The sequence below is a fragment of the Pempheris klunzingeri genome, chromosome 1 (genome assembly GCF_042242105.1).
Source record: "Pempheris klunzingeri isolate RE-2024b chromosome 1, fPemKlu1.hap1, whole genome shotgun sequence".
NCBI classification, from domain to species: domain Eukaryota; kingdom Metazoa; phylum Chordata; class Actinopteri; order Acropomatiformes; family Pempheridae; genus Pempheris; species Pempheris klunzingeri.
In genome coordinates, this window is record NC_092012.1 from 31,687,574 (window position 1) to 31,709,477 (window position 21,904).

At 39.1% G+C, this 21,904-nt stretch overlaps 1 protein-coding gene across 1 annotated transcript in view; it reads right to left on the reverse strand.

Annotated features, from left to right (window-relative positions):
• LOC139216193 (neural-cadherin) overlaps nucleotides 1-21,904 on the reverse strand; it is a 241,800-nt gene that overhangs the window by 181,014 nt on the left and 38,882 nt on the right. The window contains exon 2 of the mRNA XM_070847299.1: nucleotides 1,440-1,637. Coding sequence (XP_070703400.1) covers nucleotides 1,440-1,637 — 198 coding nt within the window. The remainder of the gene's footprint in view (nucleotides 1-1,439; nucleotides 1,638-21,904) is intronic.

Here is a 21,904-nt window from a genome sequence, read left to right on the forward strand (position 1 = left end):
CCACCATTTTGGAAAAAACGGGTTTGCTTAGAAATTCTGGCTAATCTTTAGTGAAGTGATTCACATGATTTTATATGTTAGCAAATCACCAACATGTATAATATATAATTTTTGATCTGGATAAATTTGCTTTGACATAACATTTTACCTGATATGCAGAAAAAATATTTACCCCTTCTCCCATGTGCTTCTCTGCATCACAGCAAGATGGAAATGATAGGTGCTTACTGAATTTATGGTCACATGACAAAACATGTGCACGGTTACCTAGATACAAGGGGTGGCTCATCTTACCTCACTCTCCCCTACTGATTACTGACTGGTTATTGATTTAGCCTAGTGGTCACTACAATCAGCAAAACATTTCCACAACAAAATGGCATCACAACATGTGGCTCTTATGAGTGTACAGCTATTTTAGAGCTTATAGCTTACAGTTTATACCGCTCTTCGAGTTCTGCCCTAATCAGCACAACTCTGTCTGCCCTAACGGCAGCCACTCACTCCGCTAGTTCACCATTAGCCATTTAGCCTGCATCCTGCAGCTAAATATGAGCAGTGCCTCAAATTGTGGAGGCTGGTCTTCAACACAGCTGCTGACAAATATGTCCCCCACTGTAACTATTCTGGTCCCCTTTCAGTTTATTCAAGTGTTTTCCAAGGACCAAGTAACAAAATGACTGATTTTCAAGGTATTCCAGTACTTCAATTGCTGAGTACCAAATTCAAGTACTTCAAGTACCTAAAGCACCTTGTGTGAACACGGTGTCCCCTTGTTACATTCAGTTACAGAGTAACTACAGGGGATGTGGGCTGCAAAGCACAGTTAGTTCTACCCTCTGGGAGAAACAGGCTCTTGGTGAGAATTGAACCTAGGTCCCCTGTTTTTGGAGGCAAAAGGCTTATTGGAGCAAAAAAAAATTCACCGTTACTAAGCCGGACAACACTTTATGGTGTCAGGGTTAAATATAACGTAGCGTTACAATTGCCCCCGACCGTACCACCTATGACACGAGCAAGGATAGGCACCCAGCTGTTAAATAATAATGTTAAGTTAAGTAAAACGTCCTCCCAGACGTCATGATAAATATATCATCATCATCATGATAAAAAATAGTTACCCAGTGCTTCAAAAATAACTGCAGAATTAGTTCCTGTAAAATCTTGAATTGTTACCGTCTTATTCCATAAATCCACATCTTGTTCCCCAGGACCATTGGTACGTACTGTGCTGCTACATCGTAACTCTAGAATAATTATGCTGAGGCTGTAAAAGGTTACTGAACCATTTTACTTGTCAAAGCAGTTAAAGAACAGGTGTGAGGGATTATTCCGAACCCACCTACCCTAATCTTGAGGTAAGGAGTTAGAATTACGATTATCCTTTTTCCAAACAAAATGCTAAACAGGACATGCAGGAAGAAGAAAAAACAACCTACCATCAGACAGGAAATACTCCACTTCCCCATTATTGCCTTCATCCCCGTCCTGAGCGTAGAGCTTGTAGACCAGCGAGCCTGCAGGGGCATCAGGGGAAACCACAGCAAGGTAGGGTGCAGGAACCATGCTCCATTCTGGGACATTGTCATTTACATCAGTCACAGTCAACTCCACTCTGACCAAGTACCACTCTGGGCCTGAGCAGGGATACAAAGGAGAAGACAGCGAAAGGGGGTTAATCATGGTGACGGCATTATCCCACTTACACCACGGCCAGAGACAAAACAAATTAAGACTATTTTCATGCCTTCTGCAACCAAAATCTCAAATTTTTCACAAGCCGCAACTCCGTCTGACTAAGGGTCTGACTAATATGTGGATCAGTCATTACCATCCCAGTAACTTCTCATGCAATGTTCACTCCTCTAGTAAATATGCTAGCAGGATTCAACGTAAATAACCCTGTGGAGGGGATCAGTCTACTCCTTGCAGTTTATGTGTCTCCATCTTGGGGTATTCAGATGCTGAGACACTGAAGGACCAGCGTTACAATGACTGTTGGAAAAAGGCTAGCTTGGTAAGTTTTAGCAATAAATTGTAAACAAACATTCTGGCTGCATCCCTGTTGCTATGGTTACTCCAGCCAGGGCATTAAGAGACAGTTTCACTGGAAATACTTAATAGAATCGAGGATTCACCCAGACAATGGCATTATTGGAATAGTTGTGTGCCAAAATGGAGTCACTGTCATTGTCCTACAGCTGGCTGAACAGCAAGTCCAGATTATGAATCTTTTGTTGTCTGACTGTGATAACAAACGCAAGAGGTGAGTTGAGAAAGTGCATTTGTGTGTATATCTGTGCAGAAGGTGATAAAAAGACAGAAGATGGACATAAAGGAGAGAGCCAGAGACAAAGAAGTATGTTTAGAGTAAGAGGGTGTAATCAAGTTTTATAGAACACAGCATGAAAAAGCATCAAGAAAAATTGATTTGAGAGATTAGATGTTAGTTGTTACTTAGTTGAGCGTCGCATGAACATGATTGGTGAGTGAAACGCAGAGGCTGAGAAATGACCCTGCGGTAGTTGTAGAAAGAGCAGAACAACGAAAAGTGGAAGGTGGAAGAATTAAGAGGAAGAAGAAAGAAAACTATGAGCAAGCAATTGCATAAATCAATGGCATTAGAGAAAAGCAGGCAGGAGGCGATGTTAGAAAGGAAAACATAAGCGGACATCAAAAGGCAACAGAAAAGCGAAATTAACCAGCCACATCTTACAAAAAATATTGCACTGCACTTGACTCTGGGGTTCAACCAATGTGTTTGTTGAGGATCTCCCTCTCTCCCACACACTCACACTGTCTCCGTCTCCCTCCTTCCCTGTGGTCGTAACAGATTCAGAATTAATTGGCAAAAGGACAATGCAGCTTTGGGGAAGAAGGGACGGCATTACCAAGATAATAAATCACTGGGCTAATATACAGAGTACTATGCCAAAATGCATCTTACAGATACGCACACAAACACACACACACACAGATACACACACACAGACACACTCCTTTCTCACTAATAACGATCATCAGTGGATTAGCGGCTAATGAAGGACCATAGGGAGATACAGCTTGGTGCTATTGCCATCCCTCACGCTAATGCATCTCACTGGATCTAATGATATGTTGCAATCCCTAGAAACAGTGGGACCTGCAATTAATAATAGCACTACAGAAGGCATTTCCATGCCCACCGACCTCATTTGTTCCAATGGGTTGCAAGTCCAAGCATTGCTACATGTTCATTTTCTCGCAGCACTATCTTGTTATCTTGCTCTCAGAACACATCCAGTATGTGTAGAGTCCTGATGGTCAAAACAATCAAACACAATGAAAAATGGAAGTTGTGTTAGCTGCTTTTTGTTAATAGACTTTTGAGTACAAACTGTAGTCAAGGTTGGATAAAGGTTGCAATTAGCTATCGTAAAGGCTCGCAAACAGTTGTGTCTTCCGTAAAAGCTAAATGCCATAAATGTCTAGAAGCCTTTTTACAGCAAACACACAGGTGGACAAGTCAAAATGTCTATTCACAATTACAATAACAATAAAAATAAATAATAAAACAATGTAGAGATTTTAGTGTGACCATTATAAACAGAAAATACCACGACAAATGAGCCATTTTCAAGATTTGGATGGATTTTTTTTTTTTTTTTTACAGCATAAAACCAAACAGAAGTTTCTTCTATTGAAAAAAACCTTAAGTGACTGATTAACATTGAACTCATAACACTCAGGCAGGACAGTTAAGAGCAAAGTAACAAAATCGATCAAGCAGAACATGAACACTGCTTTTTTAGTGAATGCAATCTTCTTGTCAAAATCTGGTGTCTACATTTCCCACAATGCAACGTGGCTTTCAGTTCATTCAGATAATTGGGTAGGTCATGCTTGCGGTGGCTGCTGTCTCTAGCCCTAACTGACACTCAGGTGACATTTATGGCAGTTCTTCAGATTTCACACAGCTCCCTCTGAAGTAAGGCATTATATAACTTTTTCACATACAGTTGGGGATGCAACTAACAATTATTTCTTATTACAGATATAGAAGATATAGATATAGAAAATGTAATACAATTAAATTGGTAGAATTCCCCTTTCAGCCTTTAGGGTTTGTGATAAGAGCAAATGTGGTGGAAGCAGTAAATAACTATTAGAAAAATGTCTGATCTACTTCAGTAAGGCCAAAGAAAACACACTTGATTTTCAAGTGGCCTCTTTAGGTCAAGAAATTGAGATTTATAGAAACTGTTATGAGATACGTAAGTACTGCCAGCTTAAAGAGCTCATTCAACGTGGCCTTGGATTCATCTAAGGTGTCAGTATCAATAATTTGTTTACAATTTGTAGATAAATGGAGATCATTTCATACAGGAATCATAGGCTAAACTCAACAAAGCATACTGTACTCGCATTCGCAGTGCAAATTCTGCAGTATACCGAATATACCCAGACGACATTCGGAAAAAAAAATTGGTATGCAAGTATGCATAGGACCAGTCTACCTGGCCTACTGCATCCCACAATGCAAAGTGCTTACCATTGTATGAACAGAGGTGGCTCAGAAAGCCACATACTCTTTCACTTATTTTACCTCTGCAAGTTCTGAAGAAATCTGAGGCAAGAAATAGTCTTTCCAGCTTTTGAAAATTCACTTACATCAGATCTACATGGCCAAACATAAAAGTTTGTTCCAACTTTTGGAGGGCTGCTTTCTTCACCACTAACCTTTTAACGTTCTACCATAACCTGGTTAGCAAACATTAGCTTGCAGTTTTACTTCATACAGCCTGTGACTGTAAACATACTGCTGTTTTCTTTCTCATTTCCCTCATTTCCATTTATAGTGGGATATACTGTTAGATATCTTGCAAGTTAGTGTGTCTGTGGTGAATTAGCTAAGCTAAGTATAGCTGGTCTATATATTGTGATATATAAAGATAACTCCTGGAGCTACACTGGAATTTGTAATGTTTTAAGGTTTTACACAACAATCATCAATGTAATAGAAGTTAACAGAGCTTCAGAGCTCAACCCCTGTAGTCTGGAATGACTGAAAAGTCAATCATACATATTATGAAAACATGATTATTTTTGGGCATCAGTAATTATTTTAATAACTAATATTGGTGTATTATAATAGTGGCGTGAATGTAGTGGTCCTATATGTAGAATTGGATTTCTAACATACAGTAGGCTATAGTTATAAAAATATATTGTAAACTATCCTCCATCAAGCAGGGAACAATACTACCTGCATGATGGACCTGAGGGGACGTCAGAGCGAGCCACTTTCCAAAACTGGCTAAACCTAGCATAGCACACTGCAAAATACATCACTATAAAAATGTATTATTAAAAGCAAGGGCTGTTAGTCCTCAAAAACAGGTGTTGATCCAGTAGTATTACAGTCAGTGTCGGAAATGGCCAGATTTTTACTGAACATTACATATGTTTTTACCCTGCTAAATAACATAATAAATCAGTGCTGTTAATATCAACATTTGAAATATTTAGAGTGTTAGGGGAAAGAAAATCAGCTCAGCTACATTTTCTTTATTTCCTTTGCCATGGTGGTGCCAAGTTTATGTCTCAGCAATAAAAATAATAACAGATTACAGCAGCTGCACCGCCGTTGTCAGGCCATCACAACTCGGCACACCCAGATGATGCAGCAGCGTTTTGTTCTAACAACAAACTTGTGTCTCTTGTGTTTCCCTGTGAACAGACAGAACTGCAGCCACATAGATCTTACAGTGGTTTGTCTCAGTCTGTTTGCCACATGCTATGGAGGTGTTGCACTTTCAGAGCATATGAGAAATGAGTGCCTTCTAAGCTGATGTCTAATTTTAATGGCCTTGATGGTTTTTAAATTTGACTGGCACTTTGTTACATGGACGTGGGGTTTGTTATTGCTTGGGTTTTGTTAGTGCATATAAAAAAAATGTGCCTTTCAAGCTGAAAGTCATGTTTGATGGCCTTGATGGTTCTGTTTGAAATCTGCAGTTCGTAAGAGAGAATCTGTGTTCAAAGTAAAAAAAAAAAAGAAAAATGCTATCAAACAAAAGTATTTGCATTCAAATATACTTTTTTTGTATCAATTCTACAGAATTCTCATGATTTTACCATGAAATATCCATTATTACAAGCTTCACTCAGGGAAAGGTTGGGGGGGGGGGGGGGCGATTAATCAAAATTAAAAGCAAATTATGCAATTAATTAGTTTTAATCAATTGACAGCCCTACAATAACTCAGGAATCATGCTCAATGCTCCATCTAACTCTATGAAAATAAACATATTATTTCTGCATGTAGCCTAGTGTCTGGAGCTGTCTGTTCACATCACATCCTGAGGTTTTCTACGTACATATGTAGTTTTAACAATTATAAAATAGCAATTTCATGTTTCCATTGCTTAGAGCATAGATCTATTATGAGGAGTTTTTCACTGCTTATGAAGGATTTTCAATTCAATACTGATGTATCTTCACGACCTGCGTAAGCAAATGAGACTTTTAGAAGGAAGATTGGCTGAATATTATTGTACAGTCAACATCTAGTTGTTAAAATCGTTGTTTCTTTCTGACCTTACAGAAATGACGTATTCTGTCAAGACAATAAAATAACTTTCTAATACTTCAGGACTCAGATGATAACCACAGAGGGATATATAACTTTACTTGGAAAAAAGCTTTGGGCCATTGCTGAAAACTAAAATTCTGTTTATGCATTAACAGAAAAATAATAAGATGTGCATGTCAATGCTCCTGTTCTATGAACAAGCTTGATTTCCAGTCACATAACACCTGTCTGTTCAACCAGTATTGAAACGTGGTGATCTGCAATCTGCGATCTCTATCTGACATTTTTAAGTAATAAAAACATCAGCGTATATATCCTTATGCACTGTCATTTATTTAGATGGAGGATATTACGGCAGACGTGTTATTTATTCATCATACATACAACCATAATCCTCAGCAACATCAAATGTAGTCAATAAATTCAGTTCTACACAATAAACAAAACGAAGGCGTATAAACACAGGAAGTTGCCTCTGACTGACTGTGTAAGACCTAATAGGATCATTTTACATATTGAATTCTAAATCTTGTCATATTTTTTTCACTATCAATTTCAATTCCCTCCATGTGTTTGGTCAGAGGTATGTCTGCACGCTCTCTACGCGCGTTTATATTGAAAATAGTCTGTGAATGAATTTGCGTATATGGATTACTTAAACATGTGAGAGTCAGGACAGCTGAATACCTCCACCTTTTGAAGACAAACAAGTCCAGTTCTTCATACACTATCTGGCTTGAGGCTCCTTGCTCTCCACTTTTGCCAAATGTCACCTGTTGCTTAGCCTTAGTGAACCACCAGTCAAAGGGTACATTCTTCTGAATAAGTAGTACTTTTTGTTTGCTTTTTTTTTACTTTGGCTGCCACCATTTTGTTCTGCATTTCTGTTTAAACTCGAAATGTTTCTGTAGAATGAGTTGCTTTTACTCCCTGTAGCACAGGCTGTTCTTAAAGTCAGATGCCGGGATGATCTTTTGCTGTCTACCTTGACTGGCACTCATGGCGTCGTTTTAATCATTAACCCAATCATGAGCAGTAATGCACTGTAATGCATACATGAGTATGTATTATCTGTCTGAGAGTACATGTGTAGGTGTAAAGGTGCGTTTCCGTGTCATTTCTGTGTATCATTAGATTAATTTGACTTTATAATCTCCATGGGGACATGATTTTACAGAGGAATGCATTATACAGCCAATTACAAAAAAATTGCTCCAATAAACTGCATATAAGTATATATATCAGTGCACCATTAACATCAAGGATGCACAGTAAATGGTGGAAACTTCAGTAAACTGTTGAAATAAACAGAACATACAAGCAAGTAAATACACATGTAAATAATTTGCTTCTATAATTTCTGTCAAGCAAGATCACAGTAAAGAGTCATATGATTGCAAAGGGACCAGACAGACTTTAACAAGTAGATGTCTGCGGTGCACAGCAGATAAGTCGACATTACAGGAAGCTAGCGGTGATGATAAATGATGATGGTAACGTGGAACCTGATGAATCAGTTCATCGGTGCTCGTCTGTATGTTAATACATGTATATATCAGGACGTATTGTGTTGCAGAAGTGGGTGCACATGTACTTGTGTACCCTGTGATGGAGCATGAGGATGTCCAAATAAAAAAAAAAAGTACCAAGTTAGAAGCTGATGAAACAACAAAGACCCCCCCACCCTCCTCCTCTGCTGTCCTCTGATGACCCCAATCAGCACCTTTCCAACTCTCTGTTACCTCATTTCCTCAATATCTCTCTCCCCCTCCTGCACGATATTGTGCTGACAGTAGTGAAGGCATAATGTGGAACTCCTCATTTCACTGCACCCCCCCCCCTTTTCTACATCTCTCATTTAGTGTTAACATGCAGCACAAACTATTCCAGTCTTTTAGCCTCGGAAGAAGAGTTTCATTGTACTTGACAGCACTTACAATGTGAGTGTGTGCACACAGGTGTGGGTGTGTGTGTGTGTGTGTGTGTGTGTGTGTGTGCCCTCTATACGCACTCGCATATTTGCAAAAGGAAGAAACAGAGACAAAAAAAGACATGACAAGAGAGAGAGACAAAGAGAGAGAGAGAGAGAGAGAGAAATAGCAAAGAAGGCCAGTTAATTAAATGTCCTCTGTGAGGATTACAAAGGGCTATTTGGCCTTCACTGGTAACTGTTCCATCCATAATCTGTTTAAATGGAAAGCTGCCGCCGTCTTAGTGACTTTTTCCACATTTTTACATGGAAATGCCAATTAAACCAAGGGGTGAGAGTGAGACAGAGAGAGAGAAAATCAAGCTTTAGTTCTTACGCTAATTGCAAATGATACAAATGGTTAGCCAATAGTTCCACTGCTTATTCTTCCAGCACAGCTACTCATAATTGAAAATCTTCACACTGCCAATATTTGTGCTCAACAGATACACACACAAGTTGGTATGGAGGCACAACACATTCACACCAGTGTACCGGCTAATTTATAAGGCTTCGGTATTGGCTAAGACTGGGCAATATCAATTGTAATCGCTTTCACAATTACGTGTCACATTTACATTGGTGAAGGCATAAATGAGTTTCAGCACTAATCAATATTTAGATATTAGAAATGGATCAGGCATCCAGCTCCCTCAGCCCTACAACCCATTTTACCATCTTTCAACTCATTGTTGTGGTTCTATGGCCCACATCTCTTCTGTTTTGATCTAGTCTCATCAGCTCACATCAAAGCTCGGATGAACCCGCTGTACACATAGGTTTGAACATCATATTAATGGCTGTTGTTTTCTAATTACATCCTGGCAAATGATTGAAAATGGACTGCAGTGCTATGAAACATGTCCCGGTCAACTGTCCTTGTTCATGTGCGTGTCAATTGCACAGACCCAGTATTAGCCATCCAAAGCCAATAACAATCTGTTCCTGAGATTACTATACCAGCTATTGTTTACAACCTCCGCTCTGTTGTTCCAATTAGAAGGTATTAGTCCTGATACTCCAGGTGACGCAAATGTAACAGCACAATAGGAAGACAATGTGTCCCTTATTTAACAATCTACTAATTGCTGAATCCTTTAATTAACTAAGAACAGTCTAGTTCAGGTCAACGTGTGTGTGTGTGTGTGTGTTCAACTGAGGTAATCTCTATGATCTCCGGCTTTTCTCAGTCCTATTAAGGTGTGCTGGGATTCAGTAGGGATTACCACCTTCTGTCTCCTGTCTCTCTTAGATTTTGCCTGACCATTCAGTTGTAGTATAGATTAACATGAAAGTCAATACAGCCATTTTTTTTGAGCAAAAATCTAAAAAGCAGCATCTGTTCTGACAGTGCTTGGAGGGAGACTGGCTTATGCCATTGCCGTCGGTCTCAAACCCACTTCAAGCCTCACATTATCCCTTCATTTTGCTAAGAGCAAAATCAACTGACAGAGAAAATCCAAACTTAACCCCCAAACCAAAGTGGTGTTTATTTTTTTTCCCCCTAGTTTTCTTCTTCCTTGCTTAACTAAACTTTTGCTTCCTTGTTTATCTGGTTCCTGGACACTGATTCTTGTTGTATTCAATTGCAGAAATGTCCTCAAACTAGCACTGACTTCTGCAAACAAAACTTTTGCCACTAAGTTTTTGGTGACAAGGTAACAAGTAGAGTTTGTTTGTCATTGCACTGCTGCAGAGCCAGGTCAAAAACAAAGTTGCTTGTTATACATTTTTCCCCATTGGAAGCTGCTGCCAGGTTGAAGGTTTCCATGCCGGAGTCCAACACTGACTTCTAAATAGTGGAGAGCAACATTAGTTTTAACACTGGAAAAACAACCAAAAAAATGCAATTTCACATGTACAGTCCAATTCTACAAAGAGCACTTCTAATTGTGAGCATTGTGCAATTTTTGATGGAGCAGTATTGAATACATGAAGCAAGTTCCCGTTCTTTTCCTATATTTGTTTGCTCCCGGTACACCAATTATAACAATGGAAGTTCTACCTAAAGCACAGCAATTTAAATTAAGTGAATGGTGACTGTAGAGTGTATAAAATAAACTGCAGCCAGCAGTTTCAGCTAGTGATATCCCAGAATGTGGCAGAGAGCCATGCTGCTTTGGCTAAACAATACAAAGAAATAAAAAAATATATATAATAATTTGAAAAAAATGTGCTGCTGCGTTGGTCTTTATCATCAGTAACCTGAGATGAAACGAATGCAACTGTGTGCAAACCAAAATGGGCTAAACATGACTGTACTATAACAAAGCATGCAGCATTCTTAATGTAGAGCAGTTTGCTGCTTTTCTTTCACTCGAGTGAAAGGAAGCACTCTAGGCTTTGGTAAACTGTGATTGATTAACTTGGGAAATTTGTTTTGTGTTTTTTGAAGGCTAAAACATGAATTGCGGCATGAATAGTTTATGAAAAGACTAAGCTGCAGCTCTTCTTTCCAAGATACCTGAATTGATTAATCATGTATAATATTGGTCTGCTTCATTATAAAATAATAATAATGCTAATTAAAATAGGATCAGGCCCAATTTCAACTGATAATGAAGGGCTCCGGATTAATAACACAAATTACATCCTTTTTTAAATATTTGTAATACTATATTTTATGTTGTCTTTGTTTTTAATGTTTAAATTTGATCTTTTTCCATTACACACCATGTGTAATGATGTTTTGAAGCATGGCCTTGTACTGTTGTTTCTCTACATGTACTTATTTGCACTTTACTAGGTCACCAACGATTACTTATCACTCTGTAATAAAAACATTTCTCCATTGGCATGGAACGTGCAGGCATTTCTTCTTCTTTTTCACGGATGCTGTCCACTGCCAGTCTTGCACCCACGTGATGTGCCCATACCAATCTTGCTTCAACAAGAATCTCAACTGCTGTCATCAACTTTATCTTTTGCATCCCTCGAAGGAAGACACACAATAGAGTCAGTGAAATGAGTTCCATGCCCCTTAGCGCCGAAAGTTATATCTAATAAGTCCTGCCATTTGAACACACCAGGTTTTAACAGACTTGCCCAATAGAAGAGCTTCAATTACAGACAAAACACATCCACTACTCCCCACCTCTCCACACAAAAATCTGCTTCCTCTTGTCACTAAATCAACCATTTCATTAAATAGAGCTCAAACTTGGACAAGACACACAGGCCTGTCGTCGATAACTGCACAATGGTGGTAAGGGAAGCAGAAGGAAAAACACAAGTGTCAGTAACAATTTGACAGCCATGATTAATTACGATGGTAATGAGGAATTACAGTTTATAAATTTGTAATGGCAGTTTTGCCTGCATAACCATGATATTAGCAGCAAATCTTGCATCTGAAACACTGTTTTCATACAAGCTTACATGCAAATGTAGTAACACTGGGGCCTATGTTTCTGTACAACATTATGAATTTATTAGATAAAAATCTTGCCATATCTCAAAGGACAAACTCTGACTATGCCGCGTTTCAGTGCTTTGTTGTGATGAACACTGTACCGTAGTTACACAGGCTGATTGTTATATGCTGTCATTAAAATGTTCAGTGGTTGATTTGACTTCCAGTGCAGCAGGTGACCCATCTGCTGCCACTCCTAGTGCACTAAAGGGGATCTGACAATGCAGCAGCTGTTCACGGTGGTGGAAGAAGTATTCAGATCATTCACTGAGGTAAAACTTATGCTACACAATGTTTAAATACTCAACTACTTACAAAATGGTGGACTCAAAGTATAAAAAGTAAAAGTATTCATTTGTCAGAATGGGCCCTGTCACTGGTACATTGTTACTGGACCATAATTAATAATAATGATAATAAGCCATTAACAAGTACTTTTACGTTTAAATGTAATTAGTTCACCGCCTGTCTAACTAAATAAAAACATTATTCCTGCTCAGTCTCTTCATGGACACTTGTTGGCAGCTTCCACATTTTATGGAGGCAGAAGTTCTACCCCATTTTGAGCATCACTTTTTAAACTAAGACGCTGCAGCATGTTTTCTTGCACTGCTCTGTCAGCCCAACAGTTTTACTTCCCGAGGTAATTAAATGTACCTGCTGGACGCGCGACTTCTCCCTGGGGTATGTTTGATGTAAGATACCACGCGTACCCACCGGGCGGTGTCTTTAATCAGTAATGAATGATAAACATTACAGTACCTGATTATAGGCATACAATGTTATCGCTTAGTTAATTTAATGGAATGTATTCGCTTAGTTCCCTGCTAATATCAATAGCCTAAGATTACCACAGTTTTTGGGAGATAAAGGCTCAGGATAACGAATCAGAATAAGTTTGCTAGTTCAGTTTAGTTGTGGCGATTAGCATCAGAAATATTTTTTGTTTGACCTTTTAGCAACTGAAAGCACAAAAACAAACAGACCTTAGGGGAGACCGATTTTTTCATGCCTTTAAAGCAAAGCATACAAACGCATACAAATGCTTGTTTCCCATAGCCTAAGGAGATATTCAAATGTCTTAATGATTTATTTGACAAACAGTCCAAGACCCAAAGATCTTTAGTTAATCTTAAACATATATGTTAAAGAAAAACATCAAATCCTCACATTTATGGTGTTGGTGCTAAGAAAACGCTGGTGTTTTTGCAATGACTAAAATAATGAACTGATGATGAAAACAGTTGCTCAATAATGTTTCATCCTTCAACTAATCAATTACATGACAGATCTAGTTTACTTAGTGACCTATTGAAAATTTAATCTGCTTCCCTAAATTAAAAGATGGTGTAAACCCTGATGTGATGTATGATTTTAATTGATTCATATCAGCCAACAATTACAGAGGTAATAACCCATCCATCCATCTCACTGGTTCACAGTTTTGGAGCTGTAGGCGTTTTGTTTCTGGTCTCACAGACTAGAGACAGAACAGGAATAGGGAAGACGAGTTAGATATTATTTCCATATTCACTCTTTCTAACTGGTTCTCCTGTCAAGATCATTCTGATTATAGAAAATGGGAGGTAATTGTTTCATCTCTCATCTGCACTCTGTTCCAGCAGTTGCAGAGGGCTAGTCGAGATGGCTCAGAGATAATGAGAGATAAAACCATGACGGATCTGGCAACCCCCTTGTTCAGGCTCAGTGGGAATGGCAGTTGCAAGCCAGCGTGCTCTAAGAAAATATGGACTCCAAACCAAAACCTTGAGGCTGGCTTAGTTCCATCTGTAAGAAAAAATAAATGGAATGAGAGGGCAAAGGAAATAAAAACAGAGAATGAAAGAGATGCAGGGAGGGAGAGCGAATAATAGAAAGATAATGTGAGAGAGAGAGAGAGAAAATGTGTGTGTGTGTGTGTGTGTGTGTGTGTGTGTGTGTGTGTATGTGCATGCGTGTGCATTATAAAGCTATCAATTCGCCAACCTTCCCTAGGCCTTCCTTCCTAGGTTTCCACTGAACTAGTAGTTTATTAGGGATGAACAGTGAAACATGTTTGCATGCATGAATGCATACACACACACACACACACACACACACACACACACACACACACACACAACTGTGAGGGAAAAAAGAGTACAGTAGTATTTTGAGGCCTTGATAAGATAAGTGTGTGACTGCGTGTGTTGGACAGAGTGAAGTCCACCGCAAATAGACACCTATAGTCATAAAACAAGGGGCAGGGGCGTTGGTGGGGGTGGTGGGTGTGGGGGTTCAAGTGAAACGCCATGACTCCTCCCTTCACTTTTCCATGGCACCATAATGCCAACAAACAGCACAGCATGAAAGCGGCTAAACGGATTATTAACCGGATTATTAACGAGCAGGCATGAGAGGATTAGCCGTGTTGCTTTGAAGTCAATCTGAAGGAGGAGAAATTGACTTGGAACGCACTACCTCTCTTTTCTCTCATACTCTCCCTCACTTTTTCTCTTCGCTCTCTACCCATCTTCTATTTCTGAGTAAATGAAAGATTGGGAAAAAATACATTCAGTCATTTGTAAAAGTATTTTTTCTTCGAGCAAACCCAGGCCTTGGAAGCAGACTCAGATGCATGATAACTTAGATAAGCTACTTAGGGAAACATCACTTTTTAACATTTATGTAGCACACGTTCGGTTTCTCTTAATCAACTAATGGCAAGACTAGTCAAATCAAGAAACTATCCTTGAACATCAAGGATATTCAGGCTGACTGACACGCTTGCACTTGAACAAATGACGTGTGTCAGGTGCTGAGGTTCTGACTTATGCAGCACAGGTTTCTGCCTCCAGCTCCGAGCAGCACTAAAAAAGATGATTTGGGAAATAGTATAACAGCAACATGTTTACATCAGTGAAAGAGTGTTTCTGTTCTACTGTAAAATCAAAGAAAACACTGTTAATAGTTTTAATAGGGACTATTTGTCAAGTAGTCCCAATGAAAATGTATAGTTGATTGTGGTTTACTTATCATTGACTGTGTTCTGTATTATTGTAAGAGGATTATGCTGCTTATTCCCATAAATTAGAAGTTGAGAAATATGATTCCTCATTTTTTGGTTTTTTTGTTTTAGGTAAATTAGTCCTTTAGGCTGCCAGTGTGAGCACTCGTTCTTGGACTTCAGATGAGGATTTTATGATCACACACGATTGGTGATGCATTCAGTCTTAACAGCGTTAAAAGTCTAGAGTTAAAAGTTCAGTCTGCGAGTTCAGTCCAGTCTAGTCAATTAGTGCAAAAATGATCTGACAACAAACACTTTTGATCATCCTTTGAAGTGATGTGCTTCTATTCTTTTATGGTCTGCCGGCAGGACCCTGAACCCTCATTGAATTGTCACTGAAATAAAAAGAAAGTTATGAACAAACATCAATTTTATTTGCACAAATAATGTCAGCATCCAAGTGAACGGGAGTTTCTATCTCTGTTTCAGCCTGAAGTTAGTATTCTGACCATTCCTCATTTGCATTACTTGTACAATTTCTTCTGTTCCTCCCATACTGGAGCATCCAACTGTACTTCTAACTCATTATCTCATCTATTCTATCTTTCTCTCCATTCGGGGTGAAGGTGTATGAGAATGTAATCCTCCCTAAGCATCAAATTCTTTTTTTACATCATATCCATGTCACTAATTAGAGTCATAATTTTTATTTATATAATTCTCACAAAGCCCTGTTCTCATTACTCCAACATTGACGCTAATCAGCTCTCTGATGAGTGCGTATTGGTTGTGTGTGTGTGTGTGTGTGTGTGTGTGTGTACATGCTTATTTCAGCAACAACATCCAGTGTTTGTAGGTCACCCTAATCACCTCCCACTCTAAGTCTTCGGGGCCCTTTGTTGACCATATGTGTCCGAGGGGAGCACATCAGCCAAGAAGTAAAGGTATAAAAGGTTAGCAGGGTTACTGTGTGCCATCCAGCATTTCACACAACTTTAAAATAACTCAAGGCGCAAGAAAACATCTCACCCAGCCAGACACAAACCTGTGGTCTACAGACAAACACACCAAATACTTGGCAACACTTCACTTAGAGCTGACCTCATTAACCATCAGTATAAGATGATTTATTGTAATTGACGCAAGATATAACGCACAACTATTTAGCTCTGTCTGTTTTATGTGGCACCTGCATGGTTGATAAGACTATGTTGAAAGTAATGTAAATATTTCATGTTTGTCTGATTACATTACATGATGATTATCTCTACTAATGACTTAATAATCTGCTTGCAGTGTACAACATTCTAAGCATAATGTCATGCACTGTTGTGGAGCGCTAATATGTTTGCCTTGTTAAGGCCTTGAAAAAAAACATTTTCTTAATCAACTTCTCAGTACTTTATGATCGGCGATACATGATTTTATGCCACAGTTAGTGTTGCTTTGTTTGTTTGTGTGTTTGTTACTGCGCTCTACTGGCTTTTAATTGGGCAAGTCACGGTTGAAAAACAATGATGCTGCAGACGTCTGCACCAATCAGGATTTAGCAATGCTAACATGTGTGTGATCATGTGATGATGCAGTTTGTGGGTTGTTACTTCTGCTGCCAGTCCACTGTCAATTGAAAAAAAAAAAAACACCCACACAGTTGTGATGAAGCCAATTAGAGTTTGAGTGTGTAACTCCTAATAAGTAATACCTAAGTAGAATGGTCCATTGCAGTATGCATTATGAAATATAATAACGGCATATGTTTATATAAAAATGATTTCATCTCATTTCTGTATGGGAGAAAGATTAATTATGTTAATGTTTTCAGAAAGATCCAGGTTGTATATCTAATCAACGTGCTCTGGTGTCATATGCATTTCAGAATGTGTGGCTCTTCTATATATCAATGAAATCCAATATGCCAAGATCTCACATTTCAGTGCCCGAGGAAGGTGAATCTGTTTAAACTCATTAGTCGGTATTGATTTAAGATGGACCTGTGTGAACTAATGGCCTAGTGTTTCATTTTATTGTCTACTGCATGAAAGTAACATTGAGATGTATATAAAAGGCCTTCTTACTGAACTGCATTCTCAAAACTGTTCAGTCCTCTGCTGACGGAGATTAACAAACTCAGCTATTGTGTCAACCTTGCACATCGGAAAGTGGATAACCGGGACTCAAGTCCACTTCAGCTTAGCTCACCCTGCTGTGATCCAAGATTAGCCACCTTGCAGAGTTAAGACTATTTTAGAATTTAACCCACTTAACCCTAGGCTAACCAGCAGTGAAAAGGGGGGCTTATTTAGCAGCCTTAAGCCACACAGAAAGAATGTGCTGTGAATTTACAATGTGACTGGTGCTGACTTGGTAAAGCCCCCTCAAAATATAGTATCCTTTTTTACTAATGCTGACTCCCATCTACAGCATGCTATGATCCCACTCCTGCCTCCAGCTTTGACATCCTTGCACAGGCTGGAGGGATTCACGTCTCTGTTCTCACAGTCGCTGGCTAGAATAGATGTGCTGTGTCGCAGCATTAGCATCACTCAAAGCATGAGATTTTTTTTTTTTTTCTTTAATCATTATTATAAACATCATCTACATCCATGTCAGTAGGTCTATCTAACTCTCCATCTGTATGGTTTGGAGCGATATTGTGTTTGTGTCTCACTCATCTGAGCAGAGTGATGTGAAATGGCAAGTCGTCAGACCGACAATCCGCTGTGGGCGAGGAGTGTCTGTCATTACAGAGGAACCCAGTTGTTCAGCGCGTGTGTGTGTGTGTGTGTGTGTGCATCATGTTGTGTTGTAGGCCACGGAATGCTTATTTGTGTGAGTGTGTATGAGTGATTGTACATTCAAGTGTATGTAAGGACAACAGGGTTTCAATTCTACTCAGCAAAGCTCAAGTGCGAAGTAGAACCACTGGCACAGCTGGCGCCCTCCAACAATTCGAGAAGCACACACAAAGCAAAGTGCACTAACGCAGCTGGTGTACACAGGCCTGATTTCTGACATGTTCATCCATGTGTATGATTCCAACAACATAATACACTTAAAGTAACAACATATTATGATACAACAAGCAACCTATTCAAAGAATGATTGATTGTTCAGAAAATGTAGCCAGATTGCTGCAGGGTTCAAAACTGCTATAAATCCAAAGTAAGCCCACACTTAAATTAGTTTTGTGCAGTCATATTTAAGGATGAATTAAGGAAGAGGCCTCATCAGTAATATGTGTGACATCAATCAGTGACAGCCAATAAGACTGGGGTTATAACTTGTTTGTCTTTGATCACTTACTGATTATTAATTGGATGACGCATTGTCTTTCAACTTGTGACACTTCAATGTATTGATTAGTATGTTTTTGTATGTTTTCGTTCATCGGTTTGTTTTCATTCTTCATTGCTTTGTCTCCAGTGTTTGCACTATTGGCTTGACACTGTTCTAGTCGTGCCCTGCACTGTCCAGTGTACCTGTCAGTCAAGATGTGTCCATTCAGCATCTTGAATCTTTCCACCTACAGACCTTTTATCGCTGCGCTGAACCAGTGTTAATCAATTTACAGCCCATGTGATCAATGCAAAAAAAATGAGATTCTCCAGAAACTATGCGGTGCCAGACCCCCCTGGGACCATAATTCTATCTGATACTGAAATGAAATTCATGCATAAGTGCAGCAGCGGTCTTGTTGGTGCGTGGGTTTTTCCTTGTGCTGTAGGTGCAGAAAATAGGAGGATTTATCTGTTGTGGTGGCAGAGTTCAGTTTTTGGTTGATAAACAGGTCAATTTGCTGATTATAATTTGTTGAGAATGTAAAAAGGACATGATAGATGTAATTATAAAAGACTTATACAGCTCTAAATTATACACAATTTTAGTATACCATTGAATAGAGAAGGCTAATGTATTTTTTCTGACATACAATGTGGCCCAGGCATATCTAATAATAAATTGTCAGTATGAATAATGTTACGTTCAGTAAGTCGTAGTTTATTTTCCAACACAAAAAAACCCCAATCATTTACTGGCAATAACATCATTTACTGGTAATAACATTTTTTCATTAATTTTCTGTTCACATTTATAATTTCAGGATCGTAGTGAAGCAGCAGCGTATCCCAGCATGCACTGACAAACCCAGTCTATCACGTAGCAATGGCACAATAAAAACATAACTACAATCAACTGAAAATTTCCAGTTGATGAGCTGACCTGAGCTGCATCGTCTTACACTTTATGTCCAGAATCACACCAATGTTCTCAGACTCCAAATGTCTCTGTCCATGGTCCTGAAGAAGTTGACGATTTCATTTTATAGAGACTTGGCTCATTGAACTGTCTGCATGCTATGCTACATAATAACATATAAACATAAATGACACAAGCAGTAAAACAGAAGCATTTTATCTGCGTAGAGTCATCACGTTAAGCACAGTGCATCATAAAAATGCAGGCTAATGTTCAGTGAGCACAGTCTTCGAGCTACTACCTTGCTGAATATAATATGAGACACATTACTTGGTTGGTATAAAAAAAAAAAAAAAAACAGCCAGTGTGCTTTGACTGATGAGGCTGACATTAAACAGAGACAGTAAGCCCTTAAGTACAAATTAAGAACTAGTCTCAAATCAAATACCAACAGTTCTTATTAGCTCCTGAATTAGAAGGAACATGTACAATTTATGCAAGTGTTTTAACCCTGTTAGGGACCCCTATCAGCATCTAGAAATTCTCTGTCAAAGAAGACAAATATCCAACAACGGAAAAGGAGGATATAGGAAAACAGATAATCAATGAAAATAGCATTTAAGCAACACAGCAAAAATTCAAGGGATGAAAATATATCTTGTTTACAAAATTCAAGGCAACACTGACAAATAAGGATGAAATGAAATGTAGGATGACATTGGGAAAAAAAAAAAAAGTCTAGTACTCCACACTTCTCACCATCAAAGAGCTTTGCAGTCATCACTGTGATGGTTATGTTGCACATCATTGCTGTCTGGGCAATGACACCCTTACATGATGGAAAGGAGGAAGAGGAGGGTAAAGAGGAGGAGGAGGAGGATGCTAACAGAGATTGGCAGATGTAAAACTCCCCACAGGGCCATATCAACAATTGCTTTGAAGCTTCTTTTATCTCCCAGTAGTTTTCTTTGTTCAGGTCTAAAAAGTATTAGTGCATGCGGAGGTATTTATTTATTTTTCTATTTGTGAAACAAGTTGTGTGTGATATTCATAGCCTGGTGCATTTATAAAAAGAGTCCCAGGACCAAGACTGAGCCCTAAGAAACTTTTATTGAGCCACGACACGACGACACCCTTTTTTTATTTAGTACCAAGCTCTAGTAACCCCCACTCTTCAGATCAACTCTCGAAGCGAACTGGTTCCTAAATGACAGCAATCACCAGCATTGATTTCACTGCCATCAAATTAATGATGAAAGAAACAACTGGTGTGAAAACCAGCATTTCACCTCCTGTGGCTCGTAATCTACTCTCACTCATCTCTCTCTAACTGCAACTCTTTCCCTCTGTTACTTTTCATTTCCTCTCTGCAGCTGGCTCCCTGACGGGATAACTAATCCGACAGCTTTATATTTCAGCAAAGCAGGTGTTTATGTGTCATTGCATGTGCGTTTCTTTGAAAGGACGAGTTTAAGAGAGAGGAGATTTTTAGAAAGTGAAGACATTCTCCACTTGGTCAAAGGGCTGCTGGGAGGTTCAGACTTGGTTCCAGGATTATGGTAAGAATTAGGTTTAGGTGTCGTAGTCCCACCACAACGATGACATTCTGCTAAGTAAGACCTAATCATGAACGGGCTGCTATATATTTGGTTTAAATATCACTAGAACTGGTTCTTAGGAGTAATATGAAGCACAATGCCTGGTTGTGACCCCTTGTTGCATGCTGCTATGGCCGTCCTAGTATGTGCACATCAAGGCTTGACAATGTTTTCCCATTGTGTTTCCAATTCAAGATTTGAATCGTAGCGAGACTGAAGTTTAATGGGACCTTAGTTTAAGGATGTCATTAGGTTTGATTTGAGATCCTTCGGGTTATATAGGGATGCATTTTGAAAATCAGTGTGTGTGTGTAGACTAAATGCCCCTGGGATCCATGGCACTTCAGCTGGACAGACGGAATGAGAGAAGCAAAGAAAATAAAATAAAAAATGGAGGAAGGAAAAACATAATGATAATGTTTAAAAACTACAGTGTGTTTTTTAGCATCAGATGAGATCGAGTAAGAAAAAGCACAATGGTAATATATACAATGTATGAAAACTACAGTGAGGAGTCAGCTTTTTTGCACTGCATTAGATTCTGGTATCTTTAAAGCACACAAGGAATTTTGCTCCAGTTTTCAGTAGTGTTGTTGTCCTTTTTCTGGCTGCTCCCTACCGGGTCACCACAGCGGATGATCCGCTTGTAGATTTTCGCGTTAGGTTTTTACACCGGACGCCTTTCCTGACGCAACCCTTGTCCGTTTTTGGTAGCCAGGACCGGGAGGGAGTCGAACCCGGGTTCCCCAGGCCGATGGCATGCACAATTATCCACTGTGCTACCGGCTGGGTCCCTCCAGTTTTCAGTAGCATTTAATAGATAATGATTTATGTCAATTATATTATGCAGACATGTGTGTCTGAAATGAAAGATGTACTCAATATGACATAAACATTATGCATTCTTCATAACTTTAAATGGTAGAGGTGGTGCAAACTGTAAACACATACAAATCACCACATAGCACCCACACACTCAAACACATATAGACTAAGTACCTCGCTCCAAGTCCCCAAGGAAATGGCCATCATTGTCAGTTAGGATCATTCTGCACAGTGGCCAATGTACTTTACTACAGAAAACCATTACACCCTCTCCCTGTCTTGCTTTTTCTTTCTCTGTCAGTCTCACACACAAAAAGAGAAAAAATAAGACACACACATTATG